Source organism: Sapajus apella, unplaced genomic scaffold, assembly GCF_009761245.1.
Source record: "Sapajus apella isolate SASKATOON/1434 unplaced genomic scaffold, GSC_monkey_1.0 scaffold37, whole genome shotgun sequence".
Classification (NCBI taxonomy): domain Eukaryota; kingdom Metazoa; phylum Chordata; class Mammalia; order Primates; family Cebidae; genus Sapajus; species Sapajus apella.
This window is the reverse complement of record NW_022436977.1, coordinates 7,361,685-7,388,000: the sequence shown is the minus strand read 5'-3', so window position 1 is coordinate 7,388,000 and position 26,316 is coordinate 7,361,685. Positions and strand designations below refer to the sequence as shown.

The following is a 26,316-nucleotide window of genomic DNA, read 5'->3' as shown; positions in this document are numbered from 1 at the left end:
AATGTCTTTCCTATTTATTTGGGCCTTTAGTTTGCTTTAATGGTGTTTTGTAGTTTTCAATACACAAGTCTGGCACTTGCTTGTTAAATTTATCCCCAAGCATTTAATTATTTTTGATGCTATTGTAAATTGAATTCTTATTCATCATCAAATGTTTATAGGTTGTATATAGAAATACAACTGATTTTTAATGTTATTTTATATCCTTCAAACTTGCTGGATTTGTTTAACAGATTTTTTCAGTGCATAATCCATTAACTTTTCCACGTACAGGATTATATTATCTGTGAATACAGAGAGTTTTGCTGCTTCTTTTATAATCTGGATGCCTTTTATTTCTTTTTCTTGCCTGGTTACTCTGGCTAGACTCTCCAGCACACTGTTGAATTAAAATGGCAAGAGTAGACATTCCAACTTATTCCTGAACTTAGGGGGAAAAACTGTAGTCTTTCATCATTAAGTATGATGTTAGCTGTGGTTTTTCAGGGATGTTCCTTGTCAAATTGATAAATGTCCCTTCTATTCCTTGTTTGTTGAGTACTTTTATTATACAATATCAAAGATTTTTATTATGTTAGATTTTATCAAATACTTTTTCTGCCTCTATTGAGATACTACAGAGCTTTTGGGGATTTTTTTATTCTTTTAATTTAGTTCATTACATTGATTGATTTTAATATTTTAAACTATCTTGTATTCCTGAGATAAATCCTTTTCATGTGTTTCTGGACTTAACATACTAGCACTTGTTGAGAAGTTTTATGTCTACATTCCTAAGTGATATTGGCCTATAGTTTTTTTTCTGTTGATGTCTTTGTGTAGTTTTGGTATCAGGATAATACTGGTGTCATAAAATGACTTGAGAAATCTTCCCTCCTCTTTTATTTTTTAGAAGAGTTGGTGAAAGATTGGTGTTAATCTTCCTTAAATATTTTATAGAATTCACTAATGAAGTCCTCTGGTTCTAGGCTTTTCTTTGTGGGAGGTTTGTTTGATTTTTAATACTAGCTCAATCTCAATTTGTTATAGGTTTATTTATACTTACTATTTATGGATCAGCTTTGGTAGTTTCTGGCTTTCTAGGAATTTGTTCATTAATTTTATGACTGATCATAAAATTAAAATACTTTTACTTCTGTGAGATCAGTAATAATGTTTATTTTCATACTGATTTTAATAATTTCGTTCTTCTTCTTGGTCATTCTACCTAATGGTTTGTCAATTTTATTGATTTTTTTTTCAAAGAACCAACTTCGGGTTTCACAGATTTTCTCTAGTTTTGGCATTCTCTATTTCATTTATTTTGCTCTAATCTTTATTATTTCCTTCCTTGTATTTGTTTCATGTTTAGTTTAATCTTGTTTTTCTAATTTCTTAAGATGGAAAGTTAAATTATTAATTTGAGGTCTTTCTCTTTTTTTAATATTTATAGTTATAAGTTTCTCTATATTTTCACTGCATTCCATAATTTTTATGTTGTGTTTTGGTTTTCCTTCATCTCAAGGTATTCCAACATCCCTGTAATTTCTTCTTTGACCCATTGATTATTAAGAAGTGTATTGTTTACAGTAATAGCTGCCAGCTGCACATGTGTTGCTGAAAAGGACATGATTTTGATCTTTATTTATGGTTGTGTTGTATTCCACGTTGTGGATATAGATACATAGATATAGATATAGATCACATTTTCTTTATCCACTCCACTGTTGATGGACACCTAGGTTTATTTCACATCTTTGCTATTTATTGTGAATAGCTCTGTAATGAATGAACATCCATGTCCATGTGGGTTTTTTTTTTTGTTAGACAATTTATTTTCCTTTGGACCTATATCCAGCAATGGGGTTCCTGGGTCCAATGGTAGTTCTATTTTTAGTTCTTCAAGAAATCTCCAAACTGGTTTCCACAGTAACTGAATTAATTTGCATTACCACCAACACTGTATAAGTATTCCCTTTTCTCCACAGCCTCACCAGCACCTTTATTTTTTAACTTTTTAATGTACAGAGCATCAAAGCCAGAAAACCACAGAAAAAAATCAAATAACAATATTCTGGGAATGGGATTTTGAAGAACCTCATTCTCCCATTGCTAGTGGCCACCAGGTCTGCTTTTTACCATCATTATGGGCTGTTGGTTTTTAAGACTACCACATAGCTGTTAAGAGGGATGAAAATAGTCCATATTAAAATGCCACAAAGCCTGCTGTTCTTACTGCGATTTGTCCATTTTTCTTAAATAAATGCTTACCTGAATTGCTGCAAATCTCGTTAATTTTCAGAGTTCAGAAAAAAACTGATTCTGACCATTTTTGCCAGTGTTCCTTTTGCTTTTACAGAGGAGATAATTTTCACAGGTCCTTTTTTCATTTTTTTCACTAACAAACATTTTAAGTTTTTTGTTTGGTTTTGTTTGAGACCGAGTCTTTCTTGATTACCCAGGCTGCAGTGCAGTGGCACAGTCCTGGCTCACTGCAGCTCCGACCTTCTGGGCCCAAGCGATCCTTTCACCTCAGCCTCCTGAATAGCTGGGGCTGTAGTCCCATAATGTGCCATTATGCCAGGTTAATTTTTTTTTTTTTTGGAGAGATGGGTTTTTACCATACCCTGGTTGGTCTCAAAATGTTGAGCAATCCACCATTTCAACCTCCCAAAGTGCTGGGATTACAGGCATGAGCCACTACTCCCAGCCCTATTTTTAACATTTTTGATAAGTTATCAGCATTTAATCATAACATGACATTTGCATGTTACTTTATACTTTATAAAATTCATTTGCATCAGGATGTTGGTTTTTATTCTAACTTTATAGATGAAGAAACTTATTTGGTACGTGATCATAATCGGATAGCTGATTAGCAGTGGGACTGTGCCTTCATTACAGAGCATGTGTCAAGCCTGGCTCTATTTATCATGTGGTGCTCAATATATGGCACTGCTCTGATGAGTTTGAATCATGCAGATGAAATAGGATTAATATAGAGATGAATCAAAGTATTTGCTTCTAAACTATTCTTCACAAACTCTAAGATCTATATTTTCTAAGAAATAGATAATTTAGTGCTTGTGTAGTCAAGGAAGCTTTAAGAAAATAATGTGGAAGGGTAGGTAGACTTTAAATAGATGAAAAAAAGAGGGGAAAAGATATCAGGCAAAGGAGCACCATGGGTCTGCAGAACATTTTTCTGAGTCTGGCAAGGAGACCTAAACAAACAGATAATGAGCACTGCTCTTCCTACAATTTCTCATTTCATTCTTTCAACAAAATTTGTAGATTCTTATTCCCACTTTATAAAAATGATGGAAAAAGTGAGACTTAGAGCTACAATTGCTAGAGATCACACAATCAATTATTAAGTAATTGTTCCAGATGTCATTCTGACTCTGTAGCAAAACTACCTGTGTTCAAATCCAGCTCTTCAACTTGTTTTCTGAGTGACTATGGGCAAATGAATTAACCTTCTTGTTCTTAGTTTCATAATCTATAAAGTGGAGATAATAGTAGCATCTGCTTCCTAAGGCTGTTGGGAAAATTAACAGAATTAATGAATTAAATACTTTAATATGTCTATATATTACTTTTGGAATAATCTTACAATAATCTAAAATTTTGTTATTAGAATAGAAAATGTATATATATCAATAAATACATATATTATTTACATATACTATAGAATTTGAATTTCATAATGTTAATTACATGTATCAGGAAAGTGCCTGGCACATAGAAAGTTCTCTAGGTCAGGAGCAATGGTTCATATCCGTAATCCCAGCCCTTTGGGAGGTCAAAGCAGTAGGATCAAATGAGCCCAGGAGCTCAAGAACAGCCTGAGCAAAACACAGAGACCCCAGCTCTACAATTTTTTTTTTCTAAATTAGGTGGGCATGGTGGCACACACCTGTAGTTCCAGCTGCTTGGAAGGCTGAGGTTGCATGAGTTACAAAGCAAGACCTGATCTGAAAAAAAAAAATTCTAAAGAAAAGAAAAAGGAAAGAAGGGGAGGGAAGGGGAGGGAAGGGCATTCTCCAGGCAGTAACACTATACCCCTTCCTATCACACATTACCTACCCAAGAGAGATTTACAATCCATGTAGTCTTCCAAATATAGTCCTTCTTTTAGATCCTAGAAATTATATTTATCCAATGCCTCTTACATGTTTCATTTTTTCAATTCTGACCCTTTAGCAATGGCTCAAGTATGAATTACTTCTTAACTCCACAAGTATGTTAGTTTCCTCCATTGTCAAGTTGCTATCTTCTTTTTTCTAATAAATGGGTATCTCATTTTCTTATACTCATTTTGTATAGAATTTGACCTCAGTAGTTTTCTGTTATTAATTTTTATGTGAATTTGATTGGCCAACTTTGTTTTCATGAATATTTAGAAGAAAGAACTTCAGGTAGTTCTTTAAACTTCACAAAGGTCCTTCTTGTTGTTTTCAGGTAATGTTAAAAAATATATAAAGGCTTGCCTTCTGTGACATTTTGGCTTTCTTCCTCCCACTCCACTTTTATCTGAACCTTCGTTTCTTTTTGATTCCATTCCCAGCACTTTCTCCTGGAGTCAGACGTTGAACTGGAAGGGAGCCCTGATGGGTCAGTTTGAAGAGTTTATGAGGGGCTAGACTTCCCCAGTCCCCTGGGCCCTCACCATGGGCCCCTTGCACTCTCCTATTATTAGCGATGATCTGAACTTTCCCAATGTCAGCTGTTGGCTTCATATCCCCCTTTTCCCATGTTTTCTGTTGAATACCTATTCAGGTTTTTTCTCTTTTCAAGTTTTGATGCCTTCTTGCTTCTTTCTGCTTCCTTTCTGACAGAGCACACAGGACTCAAGCTTTGTAGCAGTTGGTGGTTTATTCCACCTGTTTGTATTTTGAGGGTCATGGGGAGATCCTGTCACTCAGTTTTTTTGTAACTATTGATCATGATCGTGAATTTTTGGTTTTGCTAGCTTGGCACTCTCTGTTTTTGTTTGTTTTGAGGTGGAGTCTTGCTCTGTTGCCCAGGCTGGAGTGCAGTGATGTGATCTTGGCGCACTGTAACCTCTGCCTCCTGGGTTCAAGTGATTCTCCTGCCTCAGCTTCCTGAGTAACTGGGATTACAGGCATGCATCATCCCGCCCAGCTAATTTCTGTATTTTTAGTAGAGATGAGGTTTCACCATGTTGGCCAGACTGGTCTTGAACTCCTGACCTCAGTCAATCTGCCTACTTCGGCCTCCCAAAGTTCTGGGATTACAAGCATGAGCCACTGCGCCTGGCCCACCCTCTGTTTTTATGTGGTGATTTAGGAAGACAAAATCTATCCTGCCACTACTACTGCCATTTATCCAGAATCCTCTGTGTTAAACATTCCAAATGTGCTAGATTTTGTGCGAAGTTCCCAAGAAAGAGAACAGTTTGGTAAAGAAGCCGGAGAAGCAGACCACAATTAGGGTGCACTAAGCTCTGTGCACAGGTACTATGTGTGCAAGAAGGGGGTTGCCTGGCTTTATGAGATAATGAGGAAGAGAACAGGAAAAACTTTCTGGAAGAGGTAATACTAGAGCTGAGCTTTGAAGGATCATTTTAAGTTAGCTAGGATGACTGAGTCAGGAAGTCTCTTCTAAGCCAAGGAAATCACATGAGCAAAGGAGTGGAAGCTAGAGATAATAGAACATAGTTGGATACCATATGTTGAACTATAGATATACAGGGACCCAAGAGCAGGGTTCTTAAGAGAAATGATAAGATATGAGCCTAGAAAGATGAGTGGGGCAAGTCATGAAAGTTGAGGTTGTAAGGTGTGGAAATGCATGTATCATCAGTTATAAACAAGAGACTTTGTCTTACAGTGTGCCCTGCTCTGCCTTGTTGCTCAAAGAAATCATTCCAACTGCAATCCCCACATTTGCCAGTCTAAATAAACCCCTGTGGTTCATACTAATCTTCGACTATCCAACTAATTTGGTTACTGGTTCATTTTTTAGATTCTTGCCCCAAACTCTCTTCTGAACAATCTCTGTCCCCAGCCTCTTTCTGACTACTTGTTATACTTTGGGCAGTTCTGCTGACTTCCCACTGTTCCATCCCAGCTCCATCAGCCCTGACTCTAAGACAATTTCCCACCTGGATTTTGGAATCATTACGCCCCTCATTGAGGTATTCCTTTGTTTATAGATCAACTACTATTAAGCACTTAAAATACACCAAAAAGATGAATACCAAATTTTCGGTCTTAGTTTGGAATCTCCCCTAACTTAGCTATTGAGACAAGTGTTAGGGTACAGTTAGTTTATTCGGGAAGTGATCCTAGAAAGCACAAGAGGAGGACAGGGGGCAGGGAAGCATGAGAGGGAAGGGATAAAAGCTAGCAAAGGATGCATTAATGAGTGTGTCATTGTGGACATCTGGGGCTCAATTCCTCTGGTTATCCTCTAAGAAATCATGCCTCAAAAATAGTCTTTTTTTTTTTTTTCACCTAGGTGCAATTGTTTCTATTTTGCCACATGTGCTTTTTTTCTCTTAATACACACACACAATGTTTTGCTGAGCCATTTGAAAGTTGCAGACATCATGACACTTCACCCCTAAATACCCCACTGTGAGTCTTCTACATAATCCAAATAACCATTATCAAACACAGCATACACAAGAAATTTAACATTGATACAAAATAGTATCTATTATGCGGTACATATGCAGATTTCCCTAATAATCCCAAAATGTCTTATAGAGCTGTTTTTTTTTTTAATCTAGGATTCAATCAAGATTCACATATTGCATTTTTTTTTAACTTTGAAACAAGTAAGCGGTTTAATTTATCTGATCTATAAAATGTTTTTTTTTTCCCATTTATTTATTTTATTGCATTTTAGGTTTTGGGGTACAAGTGAAGAACATGCAAAATTGTTGCATAGGAACACACATGGCAGTGTGATTTGCTGCCTTTCTCCCCATCACCTACATCTGGCATTTCTCCCCTTGCTATCTCTCCCCAGCTTCCCACCCCCCACCCTCCCTCCCCTATTTCCCCCAACTGACCCCAGTGTGTAGTGCTCCCCTCCCTGTGTCCATGTGTTCTCATTGTTCAACACCCGCCTATGAGTGAGAACATGCGGTGTTTGATCTTCTGCTCTTCTGTCAGTTTGCTGAGAATGATGGTTTCAATGACCTTCTTTGCAGAACTGGAAAAAACCACCTTAAACTTCATATGGAACCAAAAGAGAGCCCGCATAGCCAAGTCAATTCTAAGCAAAAAGAACAAAGCGGGGGGCATCACACTACCAGACTTCAAACTATACTACAAGGCTACAGTAATCAAAACAGCATGGTACTGGTACCAAAGCAGAGATATAGACCAATGGAACAGAGCAGAGGTCTCGGAGGCAACACAACATATCTACAACCATCTGATCTTTGACAAACCAGTCAAAAACAAGCAATGGGGAAAGGATTCCCTGTTCAATAAATGGTGTTGGGAAAGCTGGCTAGCCATGTGCAGAAAGCAGAAACTGGACCCCTTCCTGACACCTTACACTAAAATTAACTCCAGATGGATTAAAGACTTAAACATAAGACCTAACACCATAAAAACCCTAGAAGAAAATCTAGGCAAAACCATTCAGGACATAGGCGTAGGCAAGGACTTCATGACCAAAACACCAAAAGCATTGACAACAAAAGCCAGAATAGACAAATGGGACCTAATCAAACTCCACAGCTTCTGCACAGCAAAAGAAACAATCATTAGAGTGAATCGGCAACCAACAGATTGGGAAAAGATTTTTGCAGTTTACCCATCTGACAAAGGGCTGATATCCAAAATTTACAAAGAACTAAAACAGATTTACAAGAAAAAAACTAACAAGCCCATTCAAAAGTGGGCAAAGGATATGAACAGACACTTTACAAAAGAAGACATACGTGAGGCCAACAAACATATCAAAAATAGTCTTAACAAGGGCCAAGAAGCTATGGTATTTTCCCAGTGATTTCTCTTTCTCATTGGTTGAGATTTGTCCTAGAAGTAATACATTCTTGGAACTTCTGAGTTGTTTTGCAGCCGTGCAGAGCAAGTTCCCATGGCATTGGAGAACCCTCAGGCAGCAAAGCAGGTGGATCAACATCTGAGCTAAGAAGGTGTCAGTGTGCTCTATAACTATCATCTGAAGTTGCAGAAAAGCTCAGAAGTCAGTGAGGGGATGTAGGGCAGGGTATCACACTGTTTGCTACGTCGTTCTTGCTTTCAAGAGGCTTTCTTCTAGAAGGCAGAGACAGGCATGTGAACAAATACAGTGTTGTAGTGTTGTGAGTGGTGTGGTAGGAGAATACACAGAGTATGTGTGGGAAGAGATACAATGGAGGAAGTGGTGTATTCCACTTGGAAAGGAGTGGGAAAGGTTCCCAAGAGAAGTCACCCATAGAATCCACTCTGTCCTACTTGGCCTAATCTCTCAACTGAGACACAAACGGATTTGACCAGTTGAGGTGAGTGGACAGGGAGGATGACAATAAAACATTTCTATGATCCAGTCTGTACTTTGGTGAATTGGTCTTCCATCAGTGTGGAGGATAGGCTGGAGCAGAACAAGACCAGAGGATTCATTAGGAAACTTTATAGAAAGCCATGCAAGACAGTCTGAGAGCCTGGATTATATTTGTGGCAGTGGGGCTGGAGAGAAGAGAACACATTCTAGAAGAAGAAAGGCGACAAGATTGAGAGAACAAGTTAATGGATTGCATACAAGGGTTGCAGGAGAGAGAAGAGTTTAAAGATGTTTCTGGATGAAGTGACTGGGCTATGGTGATGCCATTTAGGGAGATGGGGATACAGGAGGAAGAAAGGCTTTACAGGAAGGAGGGCAAACTTCTATATGAATAAGCTGAGGTGTTCATGGGACATTCATATAGGGACTGTTACCACAGCCTGACAGAAATTAGAAAAGGTGAAGGACAATGTGGCCAAAGAATTTGGAATTCAAAGGAATGAGGGTGGAAGAAATAGTGAGAACTCAGAAAAGTTGGTCTCTTTCTTTTGTCCCAGGGATGCAGGAAGGAAAGGAGATATAGAAGAATGAGCCATTGAAAATAGAGCCACAAAAGAAATTCGCTTCTCACAAGAGAGACAGTAAAACAACTTGCAGTTGGGCCCAAAAGGAGAAGCAAATGGAGAAGGTGAGGGTAGAAGGGTCCTGTTATTAATCACAGACTTTCCCCAGGATTCTAAAGAGAAACTTCTGAGAAGTTGTGTAGGCATATTTGCCAAGCCCATCCCCAATTGACGGGAAGAGGAAAAGACAGATGGAGTGTATTTCCAACTCATTATAAATAAGCAACACTTTCCATCCGTACCATAGGCTAAATGATCTCACTTTATTATTATTATTATTTATTTTGCGACAGGATTTCACTTTATGGCTGATACTGGAGTGCAGTGGCTCAATCATGCTCACTTCAGCCTCAACTTCCCAGGCTCCAGCAATCCTCCCACCTCAGCCTCCCAAGTAGCTGGAACAATAGGTGCGTGCCACCATGCCTGGCTAATTTTTGTATTTTTGGCAGAGAATGGGGTTTTGCCATGTTGCCCAGGTTGGTCTGGAACTCATGAGCTCAAACTCAATCTGCCTTGGTTTCCCAAAGTGCTAGGATTACACAGGTGAGCCACCACACCCAGCCGTAACCTCACTTTCTAAACCCTTCTAAGTTATGCCATTTCTCAGTCTTTTATGAGGGAAAATACCTGCAAAATATATTTCAGGCTTTTAAAAAATAAGAGTTGAAATAAAGTTAATATTTTTAGTTGAATACTTTAAAAATTTTTTTCCATTGAACTTTTTTTCTTTGTGTAGGTCACATGATGGACAATATTTCAGAACAGCTATTACTGGATGGTGGACAAAGGGCCAGAATGAAGGACACCGTGTGTTTTGAGGTAGAGAATTGTTTTCTGAGAAAAGATGAAACAGATAAAAAGGAATTAACCATTCATAAGCTCCTTTAGGTGTTCCAAGGAATGTATACAAAGCTTTTTCCCTCAGAATATTGGCTCATCGCTAGCAAAAGGATGATTCAAAATAATAAATGATTATAGTATTGGTCAGTAATGACTCTAAGACTTCATAAAGGGAAACATTATGAATGATAAATTATACAGAAGAAAGTCTTTGATAAAAGGGAGGAAATTACACTGGTGGAGGGGAGTGAAATAAGAGAGCATTCTTGGCAGGGCAACAGTGTGCACAGGTGTAGAGTTAGGAGTGACAATACATTCTCAGGGGAATGACTTAGAATCCCAGCTGGGGAATGTTGGGAATGAGATTAGAGAGATAAATTGGGTCTTGCTGCCTGATGGCCTTTAATGCTGGGTGCAGAGAGTGGATTGATCTGATAGGTAACAGAAGACATTGTAAATGGAGCAGGAGAATGGCAGGATAAGAGTGACATTAGAGAAATACTGTTCTGGATTCTTAAATAAACCAGTTAAGCCAGTGGCTCGCAACATATTTGGGGCACTGACTGCTGAGGCAGATTGAATAATGGCCTCCAAAAGGTATTAACTTTCTAATTCCTGGAACCCATGAATGTTACCGTATATAGCAAAAGGGACTTTGCAAATGTTAGGACTCTTGAGATGGGGAGGCTATCCTGGAATACCTGAGTGGGGCCAATGCAATCACAAGAGTCCTTATCAGAGAGAGGCAGGAGGTCAGAGCGAGGAAGCAATGTGACGACATAAACGCAGGCTAGACTGGTGCAAGGAGGAGACCATGGGCCGAGGAATGCTGGTAGTCTCTGGAAGCTGGAAAGGGCAAAGAAATGGAAGCTTCCAGAAGCAGTGAAGCCCCCAGACACAGTGAAGTCCTCACAAAGCTTTGATTTTAGACTTCCATCCTCCAGAACTGTAGGAGAATAAATTTGTTATTTTAAGCCATTAAATTTTTAGTGATTGTTACAGAGGTACTAGGAAACTGATACAAGCCCCTTTAAGAGGCTGACGAAAAGTATTATTTTACACAGGAAACGCATGTATGCACACAAACACACAAGAATTTTAAAAATAATTTCAGGGGCTTATAGTCCCACTAAAGCTTATCTGTGGACCTTATAGAGGGTGTTTAGTTCCCAGGTTGTACCCTGGAGCTGACAGTTTATTTTAATGCCTAACACATGTAATGAAAAGGTTAAGGCTGTGTCAGTAAGACAGGAAAAGATAATGTAAATCTAAGAGGTATTATGGTAAAGGGCTAAATATGCAGTCTAAGGACAGGGTGACATTCAAGGTGACTCCAAGATTTCAAACCTGGGAGACCAAGAGAATTGGGTATGTTAACAAGAGATGGAAGAGGTGAGAAGACAAGAAATTGTGCAGGGAAAAATGTAGGGTACAGCCTGTGATACAGAAGCTATCGTCTGAGGTCTTCAGTTCACCTCAGGACCTAGAACGTCCAAGCAGAACACTCATGTGAGGGAAACAAGAGGCTAGAGCTCAAGCTTAAAGAGAAATGTGAGAGAAGGAGCAAGAAAGAGGCCAAGAACAGAGATTGGGGTACGGTTTCCTGAGCAAGGAATTGAATAGAGCCAGGGAAGGGACTGGAAGTGGATCATCCTGGATGCCACAGAGGTGGGCGTGAGGATGGTGCCCCCAAGCTGTAACTACCAATTCCTTTAATTGATATAATAATTGACTCCTACCTGAGGTTCAACCCCAGGACCAGTTCGGTTCCTAGGAAGACTGGTAAGTTGGTCTTCAGCCAGAGGAATGCTAAGATGGAAAAATATAGTTAATTGGTTCAGAACTGGGGCCAAAATAGCAACAAACAACAGAAGAAAAATTAAAAAAACAAAGTGCAGGACAACATCATGTGAAAAGGTACAACCAGAGCTGTCCCAAGAAATTCCAGATATCTGGTCTAACTTTATTACGGACAATGAGGTCTATATCATCATTTTAGGATCTATACAAAAGTACCCCTACAATATGTAGAGAGCTTAAGGAAAGAGTCACTCTAAATTTTATGCAGAAAAAATAGAACATTAAGGAGAAAAGTATGAGCTCTGGAAACAGGAAGACCTCAACTCAAATCAGGACTCCTCCAGTTACTGCCCACTCAGGCAAATGTCCTAATGCCTGGAAGTCCAGTTTTCTCATCTTTAGAACTGCAATAATAAAACCTTCCCTTGCAGAGATATTTCCAAGATTATGTGTGTAATATTTGTATTATGAATTATTTTTAATTTTCCATATTTGTGATTTTTTTGATATCTTAAGAAAACCTTTCTAGCTGGGCAGAGACTGCCCCCTCTGCAAGGGCTAGCCAATTCTTAAAGATTAACAGATGGCCCATGTAGGAGGATGTCTTTGATATACCAACCAATCCACAGCCATACCTGCTCTATCTGGTCTATGCACTCCACGAGGCAAGATTTCTCTGCCTTAATCATCCCAGGACCAGGTGCCAGGCAACTTGCAACCATCTGCATAGCCTAAAGCCCACTGAAATCATCTAAATAACCAGTGCTAAACTGTTCACCCTGTCCTGACTTTCCCTTCCTTTGGAAATCCCAATAAAGTCCTAAACCTTTATTTAGGGCTGTGGTGGCTCACCCCTGTAATCCGAACACTTTGAAAGGCCAAGTGGGGAGGATCACTTGAGCCAAGGAGTTTAAGAACAGCATGGGCAATGTAGTGAGACCTTGCCTCATTTTGTAGAGACAAGGTCTCTACAAAAAAATTAAAAATTGGCAGGGCGTGGTAGCACATGACTATAATCCCAACGATGAGGGAGGCTAAGGCAAGAGGATTGCTTGAGCCCAGGAGTTAGACCTGCAGTGAGCTTTGATCACACCACTGCACTCCAGCCTGGGGGACAGAGTGAGACCTCATCTCAGAAAAAAAAAAAAAAAAAAAACAAATAGACCTTGCTACTGTCATCTGCCTCCTGACCACCCTAGTGTCTTTTCCTTGTATGTAGCACTTTGTGGGTAGCATGACCTGCCATGCCTCTTGTCTCTAGGACCTGTGAGTATAATAAACTTTGTTTTTTTCCCTGAGCCTCTCCCATATCTCCTCTTGTGGCCACACTTGATTGACCATCACATAAAAGATTACAAAACAATATTCATAAAGCAAATTTGCATGACACTTGGCACATAAAAAATGCACAATAAGGCGTGGCTGTTGTCATTTGTTAACAGACAGCTGCTAGGCGCTATTTCACAATACAATGTGATTGTGCTCCTCTTTCAATAACATCTTATCTAATCTGATCTACTTCCACATCAGATCAAGGGGGTGTTATTCTGAAACTATAACCCACTCCACAGTATTGTGAAATGTCTGAGGTCATGGTGCTGTCATGAAGAAGAGGGGCTGCTTGGAATCTAGAAAAAGTATAGACAAAGAAGAGTAGAAAGTGTTATGTCCTTCCTGTTTGTCACACAGACTGTGTTATATGAAACAATTCATTTACTCCTCAGAAGAGTCCCATGAGATATGAGCTACTATAATCTTCATAGGTTCCATAAGGAAACCGAGGTGCAAAGCAGTTAATAGCTTGCTCAAATTTCCATACTTATTAAGTAGATAAAGAGAAATATTAATAGAAACCCAAGATCTCTAACTTGGGGGCTTTCCAGCTCAACCCCATACTCCTCTTTCAAGAGTAAGGAAATGTCTCTAGCATTGCTCTGGGTGATAGAGTCATGACCAATGAACACAATATTCTGGTTCCTTCCATAAATAGATCCCTACAGTAGAAATAGATACGTCAATCATGTTACTGTCTGAATCTTTTCTTGTACACAATGATAGGAGTAAGGGTGCTAGAGTTTCTGCCACAGAAATGGATGGGGACAAGTTCCAAGAGTTATCTGAAGGACAGAAGCCAGGCGTGAAAGTCAGGTTGAGAACCAGGAACCATCTAAAGAAATATCAATCCCAAAGCAGATGGACTGAAAGGTGAAAAGCTGGCCGAGGAAAACGGAGTATAAAATGGAGCCACCAGACAGAGTCATCAAGGTCAGAACGATCTGGAACCTGGAAAGAGAATCCCTGAGAGTGTAATTGGAAGCAAGTTCTTTTTTGAAGGGAACCTGCCTGTGGGTGAAAGAAGCAGTTCAGTTATAACAATGAGTTATCAAGGCGGCCATTCCCTCTATTCTAATCCATGTTTTCCAAGCTTCCAAGTGATCTGGCTTCTCTAATAGACTTTACTACCAAAGAGGCATGTGCTGATCAGCCAACAGGGTAATCGTGGTTGCTCTGTACAATGTATATGAATAAACAGTCATCTTCTTTGTTACTCAATATCTGGTGAATATTGTATCATGACTCAGTTCTGCAGGACTCAGTCACATTTGGTCAACACAATAAAATTAAGCTTCCAGATCTGGGACGAGGAAGATATCCTGGGTCTCAGTTGATTCCCCGCAAAGGACAATCCAATCTTCTTTTGTAAAAAAGTTAATCAGTCTTACCTTAACATCTTTGTAGGGGCAAGAAGTTCCATAACTTCTATGTACTATGTTCCATAACTTTACATACTTCTGCAAGAAGTACATAACTCTATGTACTAAGAGTTCATTTAATTCAATTGCATGCAAATTAAATGACTATTTGTATTTCACAAGCAGTAGTAGCATCAAGAGGTGGCTTGTGGGGCTTTAGGAATCTCCCAATTTCCATCACCTCCTTCAAGCCTCCCCAAATGTAATTATAATGGACCAATTTTTGAGGTATGTAACTGACATTTACATAAGACTCAAATTTTATGTAAAGTATCTTCAGAAAACAGTTCTATGGGTCTGCATCACACATGCAACACAACTCCAAGGCAAGTCCCCATCTCTTCTTCCAACCAGACTTTTTTTTTTAATTGTATTTTAGGTTTTGGGGTACATGTGAAGAACATGCAAGATTGTTACATAGGTACACATGTGGCAGTGTGATTTGCGGCCTTCCTCCCCATCACCTATATCTGGCATCTCTCCCCATGCTATCTCTCCCCAAGTCACCACCCCCCACTGTCCCTCCCCTATTTCCCCCCAACAGACCCCAGTGTGTAGTGCTCCCCTCCCTGTGTCCATGTGTTCTCATTGTTCAACACCCACCTATGAGTGAGAACATGCGCCAACCAGACTTTTTACCCTGAGGCCCCACTGTTCATGAGTGAAATCAGTGGCAGAACAAGGACAGACAGCACATTCTAGAGGAAAGAAGACAGAACTAGAAATTAGGGGCCAGACACGGTGGCTCACACCTGTAATCCCAGCACTTTGGGAGGCCAAGGTGGGCGGATCATGAGGTCAAGAGTTCAAGATCAGCATGGTCAACATGGTGAAATCCCATCTCTACTAAAAATACAAAAATTAGTCGGGCATGGTGGTGCACACTTGTAATCCTACCTACTTAGGAGGCTGAGGCAAGAGAATTGCTTGAACCTGGTAGGTGGAGGTTACAGTGAGCTGAGATTGCACTACTGCACTCCAGCCTGGGTGACAAAGTGAGACACTGTCTCAAAAAAAAGAAAAAAGAAAAGAAAAAAAGAAATTAGGATTGTTGATTCTACCATTCTGGACTTTGTTCCCGTAAGCTGACTCCAGGGAAGTCATTGAGCCTCTTCTGCCTTATTTATGATAAAGCAGTTGGGTTATGTGTATCTTATCACTTTTTTCAGTTATAAAATTCTGATTTTGTGAATCTCTGTGCAAGAAAGTAGATAATGTATTAATTTCTTTGCAAATGCATTTGCTAAACAAAGGGATTAGTGCTTATTAACCAGCTAGTCCTTATCTCTGTTCTAATTTCACCCTGGGCTATTTGATAAAATAAAAGTTCTATACATTTACCAAATTTACCGACACTGTAAGTGATTTATTAATTGGATTGAAATCATCTTGAGAGCCAGAGTTGCTTTTCATTTACCTTCCTGTACTCAGGGCCTAGCATAGTGCTAAGCATCCATACATTCAAAAAATGTTTGCTAAGCTGAACTGAGTCAAAATGAATTTTTAAAAATATAATATAGACAATATAGGAAGTCTATTCAGTCAATATGTTTTAAGAGTGGATTAAACCACTTTCAAAATGCCACTTTACCTCTTTCTTGTATCAAACATAATAAATATTTTAAATTATAGATAAAATGCTAATTTGAAAAGTGTTATTAACTTCCATTTAGTTTCAAATAGATTGCGAAGTTTTTCTTCATGTCCTTTAGTAGCATACCAAATTTCAACAGTGTCTTTGATATCATGGATCAAACAAAAACAAACAAAAACAAAAGTCACTTTGCTTCCTTTAGTCAACTCACTTTCCCTTAAACAAATTTTCTCAGAACAAATGTTTGGGTAAACAAATGGTCTTCATCTTTGTACCTAAAAGATCAATGAACTCGGATCATAGATCATAAAAGTCACAGAGTTAAGGAACCCCTTGGCCATCAGACATAAGTCATGACTATGTTCAATTCAGATCACTCAGTCAAAATGGAGCTGACTTAAATTTTTTCCCTACTGTTTATACAATCATTAATTGATTAGCTACTTTTTTACATTTTAACTGTTAAAGCCACTCAGGTTTGTGGGAATTTGATCAATTTACTCTGAGATTCATCTACAAAAGATCTACCTGAGTAGGTATGGTCAAAGTCTCCAAAGTCTTTGCATTAAGCCAGAGGTATTTCAAGGTGTTTTTGAGAGTGTATTTCCATCAAGAAATATAGCATTTAAAAACACACCTTTCATTCACTGCCAAGAACAAAGGTTTTGGTACCAATTGCATATTCCACAATGACTTCCTAGATAATGGTCTATTTGAAATGACATAATTTTGTTTTTCATTTTCTAGAGGTCATTGTAGTATATTTTCAACAGCTTGCAAGTTAATTTTTAAATTGTAATTATAATATAACACTTGCTGGCTTCAGGAGACAAGGGAAGCTTTCCTTGCCTGTATGTTTCGGTATGTCCCGGAAACCTATGGAGAGCCACAGGATATTCTTTGGGGAAAGATGCCATGTCTTTCCCAAGGATGAGGTAAAGGTCACCTAACCGAGAAGTAGATCAGTGACCACTGCTGTTTCTCTCCAGTGTGTTACAAATATGATGGCAGGAGAAGAGGGTTATCTTGAAAGGAGGTAACAGTTGATTTTTGCGTCCTCTTTGCTCAGTGAAACAGTTGGAATGGAAATTTGTGGAGTCACTTCTGGAAGGAGAGATTTATGATCCAGCACCTTCATAGATAGGAATGTCAATGTAACCCATTGAAAGAGTGATAGTTGCTGGGACCAGAAGGAATCCCCAGATTCTCAGAACTATATGGAGAGTACACGGGACTAATATCCACAGTAGGCTTTGAGGCGTTCCACAGGCAAAGCTTGAAAAGCAAGAAACTTAGGGAACTTCAATGCCTTTCTCAGGATATTGTGTTCAGCACCCTTGCTAGTGGGGAAATGGAAGTGGGAAAGTGCAGGGGCTTACAGAGAAAGAAGCCCTAGATGTTTTAGTCCACTGTTAATGCATGGAACATGTGATTCCTCACCACAACCCCCAGGTAACCTGATAAATAATTCAGGCTCCTGAAATGCTAACATTGCAGTTGTAATACTAGGCACCTTATACACAGTTGTTGCTAATACCCTAGCATCAAGGCACAGCCTTGTGTGTTTTGCAGTTCTGAAGATGAGTTTGGACTGGTTCACTCCCAACCTGTGTGATCAGCTCTGTGCGATTGGGAGATGTACGTGGCTGGGCCTGTGAAGTCCACTCAGGCCAAGTGACAAAGACCAAGCTCTTGACCTCAGCTTGACCCTCACAGAGAGCCGCAATTCTACCTAAGGTAACTTTCCCAGTTTTAGTGTATTCATTCTATGTAATAGTACAATCATAAAGAAATTAGAAAAAGTTGAACAAAAATTTTTTAAAAAATCATAACAAACAAAAATTTATGATAAAAAACATAAGCCAAATGTCCTTTCAGTTTTGGCAAATGGGATTTCCCATGGTTCTTGAACAATGGCAGAAGGTACAATGGAAAAGGATTCCAGAGTGTAGATTTGAATCCTCACTCTCCACCCACTGCATGACTTTTGACAGGTAACTCCTCTTTCTTGAGCTTCAGTTTCCTCAACTGTACAGTGAGGGTTTGCTTCACAACTTCTCATGTGTTTGTTGAAAAATTAAGCATGATAATAGGAAATATTAAACTTAGTGAATGACACACTAGAGGCATTGCCTTTAAATTTAGGAACATAGAAAAATGCTCACTTTCATTATTATGATTAAATATTTTTGTAATGGCTTCAGCCAATATGATAAGACCAAAAAAATGAAAAATAGAAGTATTAAAAGATGTAAAATGATTTTTTATAGTTCACATTATATTCTACCTTCAAAAATCTAAGATAATAAACCAGTCAGGGCTTTTAATGTTGAAATTAACAGAAATCACATTCCAATTGGCTTTGAAAATATTAAATATTATTGGCTCATATAATAGTCACAAGCCATAGAGTAGAGTAGACTTCAAGTTGGGTAGACCCAGGAGTAATATCATCAGGAATGCAACCATGTCCTGTCTTTGTGCCCTGCTAGACTCTATATCAAGTCCTCCTCCCCACTGCCTATCCATGGTTTTAGGATGGCTGTCTTTAATAGCCAAAAGCTTTTCTGCTCATATCCAGTGGATGACAGAACTGGGTTCTTGTAGCTTTCACAGAAAGGAGGGCCTCATTTCCAAAACCCCAGCTAATCTCTTCTCAGATTTCATTGGCCCAAATTAAAAAACATTATTCCTGAACCAGTCATGGTTTCAAGGGAGGGAAAATTATTCTGGTAGGCTTAGACTATTCAGTGTTTACCCTTATAGCTGAGAATAGTCAGTCTTTCACCAAAAAGTCACAGTTGCATAGAAAAAAAGACAGATATTTAAATGAAAACCTGGTCTATTAGAAGGATGTTTTAATAGATGCCAAGTAGAAAACTAACAACGTTCACTACAATATCAACTAGAAATCCATTTTAAACTATAGAGAAAGTTCATTAGAGTGGGCAGATAGAAGATAAACACACAGAAATACAGTTTTGCTTGTGATGATCAGTTAGAAAACAGAATAAAAAAAGAGATCTCAACCTAACTTCAAAAATATATACAAATAAATATCAAATGCCCAGAAATAAACTTAACAAGGATTTGGAAGACACAATGGAGAAAACAATGTTTCTTAACTTACAGGACATAAAGATTTGACTAAATGGACAGATGGATTACATTTCTGGTTATGAAAACTCAATGTTATAACTTTATCCATAAAGTGAATGCCTTTTTATGAATTCTGGTTGGGATGTGATGGAACTGAAAAAGATGATTCTAAAGTTCATTTAACTAATTTATGTTTGAAAATAATGAGGGGCAATCTACCAGAAAGTCATTAAAACATATACCAAGACTAGAGTTATTAAAATAACAATTTTACTTCTGGGAAGTTTTCTTATATAAGAGAGAGAATTTCAAAGCAAATAGTATTGGAAAATTTATCAAAATATTGGGAAAAATTAGAGCCCTGCTTTATAAATCAAAATATAGTCTAGAAAAGTTAAAGATTTAAATATAAAAATGAAACTATAAAAGCACTATAATAAAATATATAAAATAATATATATATATTATATATATATAAAATAAAATAAAATAAAAAATAAAATATGAAAATTCTTTTCATTTTGGAATAGTGCTGGTCTTTCTTAGCACAAATACCAAAGTTAGAAACCATATAGAAAAAGATTTCAGAACTGCATACATAAAATTTTCTAAACCTCTATATCATAATCAAATACCATCATCATAAGTTAAAGGATAAATAACTAACTGGAAAATGACTTGCCACATTTAACAAATAAAAGATTTACATTCATATCTTGGAAAGAGCTAAAACAAATTAATAAAAAGTAAGCATTACAGATGAAAAGTGGGCAGAGGACAGAAAAATAAAATATAAAAATATAGTTAATGAATTAAAGATGCTCAACTTCACTGTTAACTGAAGAAATACATACTGAAACAATATTTTTAACTATTAGATTGTGAAAAACATTTAATAGATTTAATTTACCCAATATTAAAGAAAATGAGAAAACAGATATTTTAACACACTTTATGCATACTCTAATTATTCAACTTCTAGAAAGTTATGCTAAGAGATATAGATACTCAAGAATGTTCATTGCAAAGTTGTTTTAATGAACAATAATTGGAGACAACCAATTGCCTATCAAAAGGAGTTTGTTTAAATCATTGTACATTTGTACAAGGGAATATTACACAGTCATTAAAAAGATGAGTTTTACACTGGCATACAAGGCTAAACAGAAACCTTAAAGTGGGAAAAAATTAATCTAGTAAATGTGGTATAACACTCCTTTTAGGGTGAAGAAAAGAATAGATACTTATATATTATTAGATCTACTAAAATGAATTCTGCAGAAATATATTCCAACTTGTTAACAACGTAATGTTATCTCTGATGATAGGGATTATGATAAATTTGAAAATTTTAACTTACATACTTCTAATTTTTTTCACAGTTTAATATGATTTTACACTCATGGGAAAAGGTTATTTCTTCCTCAAGTAGAAAAGAAAGAAGGCGGAAGAGATATTAATAGAAAGTGGAGGAGATATTAATAGATAATTTGGAGTGAAACAGCTTTGAGGAATGTTTTTCAGTATTAGAGAGATCTGTATTTCTTTTGGTCCTGAGGTGGTGGAAGAAAGTCAATATTGGAAAAAGACTGAGAGTGAAGGAAATGTTGATTGGCTAAGACCCCAGAGGGGCTGGAACAGAACACCAACATGGGGCTAAACGTTAGGAAGAAGAAGGAAAGCAAATGAGGATAACATAAAGAAAACGAAGACAAGTTTTTTAGAAGGGCATAAAAGGACTTACAGCCAATGAAATCTATGTTTTCCCAATGGATTTGGAGAAAAAAGTAATCAGCTGAGTGGGAGGGTTGGGACTGTGAGCTGCAGGACTGTGAGCACATGGAAGAGGTATGTTGTTGCTACTGGCCAAAGAATGGGCTCTGAATTATCAGGTATGCTTGTGAGATTCCTAGGCTCCAACCCAAATCTCCAGAATCAGTCTCTGAGGGAAGCTGATTTTAACGCATGCTAAAATCTGGAACCCTTGAAATGAAACGTTAACTAAAAATATGGGGCCACTGCTGATGCTATATCACAATTATGTGCAATCGAGTCAGTCAATCAATACATTTATGATTTTCTTCAGCAACATTTAGCAGCCTGGGAAGAGAGGGTCTGAGAAAAAAATAGATGGTTGGGCACGCCCTGCGTCAGGCTTCGGTAACATGGGTGTAGAAGAAAGTCACAGGGTCAATGGAACCTGAGATGCTGGGAAGTGCATCATTAACCCAGGTAGTCACGAGGTAATAACTAGGTTGAGAGGAAGGCTTTGAGGGACTGGAATTTAGAAGTAGGAGGTGTTGGGTAAGTGAAGTCAGGGTGTGAGGTGGTCATGCTTATTAACACCAGGCTTCTATCCTGGGATTGTGTGAGTGTCGGCAAAGATGGTTACACAAGGCAAAACTAGATAGACACAGAATAGAATGTTGGGGAGAAGAGAAGGTAGGAAGGGGCAGAGCCAAGAGAAATATTAATAAAAGAACAGCATACACCAGTCCTGGAGAATCAGTATGAAGGTACATCCAGGAAAGCTCATCAGCTTTAAAACTGTCTTTTCTCTGCATGCTGGCAAATGCAGAGTTAGCTCTCAGATGTCCCTGTGGTGGCAGCCGAAATTTTGGTTCAGTATCTTGCTTTCAACCCTATACTACTCTATGGTATATTCATTCGGCGGTCTTTGTCACTTAGATCATTAATTCCTTAATAGTGAAGATCTGTTTTTCTCATTTTTAAATCCCCACTGCTTAATGCTGTGCCTGACACATGATATATATTCAATGAAAACTTTTTCTGAATGAATGAAATTTAAAAACTCCATCATGCTTCCAGTTAGAACTTTGGAATCAGGGTATTTTGACACAGGACCCGTCCCAGGTGGAAGAAGGAAGGAATGTTATTCATTGCTTACCTTCTTAGGCTGCTTTTGAGCATGTTAGGTGGTTGGAACATTTTGTTCAGTAAACATTTTGTATGAGTTAGCTATGTTTGATGATGAGCTGTTTATGGTGATGGAGGTGAGAAGTGTGACTCTCACCTGAAGTTAGAAAAAAAGGAAAAAGATTCCATCCTCCTCTACCTAGGCATGAAATGTTCCATATCAAACTCTCAGCTTTCTTCAAACTCTCTCCCTAAGGAGGCTCTTTACACCAGGCTCCAGTTACCACCACTGTGAGCACACAGACATTCCTTCTTCATCTGCACCCACACCACTTACTACTTTACATCGCTCAGAAGCCCCAGAGCCTCAACTTTGCACAAGCAGAATTAACGATCTTCCACTGCACTTCTGGTCCTCTTCCAGGATTTCCTCTCAGGGCTTAGCAGCACCTTCGCCAGCAAGTTAGGAACTCAGGAACCAACCTTTCTCAGTCTCTTTTCCTCATCTCCCACATCTAATCCACCAAATTCTTCCAATTTTAAGATATAAAGAGCTCTTGGATCCTTCCATTTCTCCATTGTCAAAACTACCACCCAGTTCTGGAATTCTGCAATACCCCCAAATGTATCTACCTATGATCATTCCAAGCTCCCTCCAATCCCCTCTCCACCTCATAGTCTGGAAGATCTTCTCAAAACTCTAATCTGATCGTGTCATATTTCTTCTTAAGCCACCTCAGTGACTTAAGCTTTTAGCCCTAACTACCAGTTGCAAGGATCAGTATGGTCTGACCCTTGCCCACACCTTGGGGCTCATTTTGCATGCTATACTCCTTCACTGTCTCTGGGGACCAACCACAGTCAATTTCCCTCCTTCTTTGATAGGCATCATGCTGTTCCCTACCACCTACCCTCAAACCCACTAAGGCCTTTGTACATGCACTTTCTTCCCCACTTCATGTAGTTAGCCCCATGCTTCTTTCTGATCTCAGTCCACACATGATTTCTTTGGAGAAGCCATAAGAGATCTCTCTGACAAAGTCAAATCCTTTTGTTGTATTTGCTTATAGAAATATGGCCCCCATTTTTGTATCATACATCTCAGTTGTGATGTTGTATTTATGTGTGTGGGATTATTTCACTTACGTCTGTCTGCTTCACTAGACTCTAAGCTCTGTGAAGGGCAAGAACACCATGTGCCTTTGCTCAATGCCGTGCTTGGCATATAATGAGTATGCAATAAATAGTTGTTAGATGAGTAAATGAGGAGACCAGAAAACACTCTTGCATGTTATTAGTTATAGTCACAGTAAGAAAGTCCTGTTTCTCTGGTCCATCCACTGGGACTTGGTAATGGTTAGGTCATAGATGATTCTTCTAGACAATGGTATTCATAAAAACTTCACCAGGAATTAAAGCCAAAATGCTGAGGTTTTGTCCTGGTTCTGCAGTAGTGTGGCCTCAGGCAAGTTATAACTTTTTTAGGTCTAAATGCTAAATGTCACCTAAAATCAGTAGTCTCCTTCTGCCTTTGGCCTTTTACCAGCTGTTTTCTCCACATCCTCTCCTCCCTCCCATCCTGCAAAGCTAGGGGAGGGCCTGATGCAGAGCTGGCTTCCCTGTGGAAGGACTGGAAGGAAGCACACAGCGTGGGTACTAATTCCATAGGCCCACCTCGGTAACCAGGAACTAGGCCCACCTTGGTATTCAGAAACTAATGCTGTATTCTATTTCTGTAGACAAACCACTTTTGAAAAACAAAGCTTGAATATTTGGCAGGACAAGGAGCTAGTTCTGAACACAGTTTGTTGCTGGCAAGGATGTCAATTCACCAAATTTAAAGGGTCTAACCTAGGAGCCTTGGTTGGGTGTACTGGTTCCCTTTCTTGTTTGATTAGGAAGGCATACACTCAGATTGATCTCTTTCCAGCTCAGTCATCTCCATACAGTAAAGAATTTCAAGCTGCTATTGTTTATTTCCTATGTATTATGTCTAAATATTTCATGGTAAATTAAGAAGAGTGATTGTTTCCAAACTGGAATGCTCCTTCAGAAGAAACCCAAAAAGGTGACTCCTTTGTCTTTCTGAATCATGGTTCCTAAAGTATCTTCAGTAAATGAAACCCAGTTTCATAACCGAAGAGGTGACTCCATCCTGTCCTATAGACTTGCAGTGTGAAGCTTGCAATGGTCTCTCTCTGTGTTAATTTCTTCATCTCTAGGATGGCCTCTGTGGTTCTTACTAACCTCAGAGTAGTATCATGAAGTCACTGAAATGATACTGGAAGAATACAAGAGTGATTAATCTTATAGGATGATAAATCTAGATTTTCTTCAAATTCTTCATTTTGCCTAAAAATCTTTTTCAGAAAAGAATGTTTACATTGGATATATCTACACCTGATTTGGTAATTCCAAAGTACAGCCCAACCACCCACTTCTGAATCAGGAAAAAAAAATCAGAAGGCTGCAATTGTGTAACATGTAAATCTTTTCTGGACCAGGGCCCATCACTGTGGTTTGGCAACACAACCAGCACATCTCTTTTCTCATCTCTTGAAAAAAACCAACAGAGAAAAAGGTACCTTGAGAATAAAGGTAATGATTAATCTATCAGACACCAAAAGGACCATTTTCGGGATTTCAGGTTGTAAGTCGCCGATTCAAACAAATAGCAGCGAACAGGGAATGACAGTTCCACCAGCAGACGATTAAGCCACAGCCTCTAATCGGAACGGCATTTGTACAGTCAGAGACTCTCACCAGACATCTCCAGGAACCTGTGAGCCATTGTCAAAACGTCCATTTTCATGTGGCTGCGAAAGTGAGGACCACAACAGGTAGGCATTTGTGGAAACGGGAGGCCTCAGAGAAGCCCCAAGATGCAGCCTGAGAAGTCAGAAAAGGGGAAAAGCTTCAAGCAGAGACTGGTCTTGAAGAGCAGCTTAGCGAAAGAAACCCTCTCTGAGTTCTTGGGCACATTCATCATGATTGTAAGTATCTCCCGATTTCCTAAATTTGGACCCAAAAATAGCTGCCAGGCTAGCAGTGGAGAGTTTTGTTTGGCTTGTTTTCTTTAAGTTAGTTATCAAATTAATTTTTTCCAGGAATTAACAAGTTACAAGAGGCTGTTTGACTATTTAGTGGCCATGATACTAAGTTTTCAATTACTCATTGCATTTATCCACAAAAGTTGATGGGAATAGAAAAGGGGGAGTAAGGGAAGTGCCTTCTTTATTTCAGGTATTTACTTATACTCTAAAATGGCTTTGTGATTTAAAAGTCAGTCGTTAGACATGTTTTTCATCGATTAATTGATTTGTACCCTACTTGCTTCCCCTAAGCATTGAGATGACTCTGTCACCTGGAATGAGCATCAGTAGTTAATAAGTATGGCTGGCAAAAAAAAAAAAAAAAAAAAAAAAAAAATATATATATATATATATATATATATATATGGATGGCAAGAAACAGCTCAGTATGGCATGTGCTTGACAAGTATTGTCCTGTTAGATCACTTGATTTTTAAGAAATTAAAGATTGCACTGGGTAGAAATAGTAGGCCAGGCAATAGTCCAGCTTTAGTTTTGTATCATTTTTCCATCTATTTAAAGCAAAGTAATCTCTAAAGATCTTTGGAGATTTACGAGACAATTACAAGGACCTTCTAGATACAAATGAGGGACTACTTCTAAGAACCTCTTGAGGATTTGTCCAGAGATTTACTCAGCTATAAAAAGAAACTGGAAAGTTTACTTACGTGGTCTGGGCTTTCATTTTGCTGCACATGCTAGCATTCTCTGAATCCTGAAATTTTAGCTGGAGCCAGGCCGTTCGTGAATAGAAATGTATTATCATGTGGCAACTATTGATTTCAACTTGTTCTTTTAATCCTGCTTAAGGATTTCCTGCTCCATGTATAAATAATTTCATTTTTCTTAAGGTTATAGAGAGTAGCTCATAAATTCTGTGCATTAAAATGCTTTGGGCAAATACATAATAATTTAGAAGAATATGCTTGGAATGTGTCAGCTAAGCCAAGATTGAGAAACAAATGTGAACTCAAAAAATTGAACTATTGTAACGTGAAGAGAGAGTCATAAGTTTTCTGGTCTCTGAGAAATGCATTAGACCAGGTTAGTTAAAGTATTATCAGGGAGTTATGGACAATTTCTTGCACTCCTCATCTTCCCTTGGCATCCATTACTAGCTGCTCTGTCCACACTCACTCTCATAATGTAGTAAGGGGAGTTAGAAG

General features: G+C 38.4%; 2 protein-coding genes across 4 annotated transcripts in view; one reads left to right on the top strand and one right to left on the bottom strand.

Moving 5' to 3' along the window:
- Positions 1-26,316, bottom strand: part of ALDH1A2 (aldehyde dehydrogenase 1 family member A2) — a 195,209-nt gene that overhangs the window by 155,834 nt on the left and 13,059 nt on the right. The gene's annotated exons all lie outside the window — the stretch shown is intronic.
- The window catches only part of AQP9 (aquaporin 9), a 47,008-nt gene continuing 45,267 nt past the window's right edge, over positions 24,576-26,316 (top strand). For all 3 annotated transcript variants that reach the window (XM_032297327.1, XM_032297326.1, XM_032297328.1), the window contains exon 1: positions 24,576-25,051. In XM_032297327.1, coding sequence (XP_032153218.1) covers positions 24,941-25,051 — 111 coding nt within the window. In that variant the 5' untranslated portion in view covers positions 24,576-24,940. The remainder of the gene's footprint in view (positions 25,052-26,316) is intronic.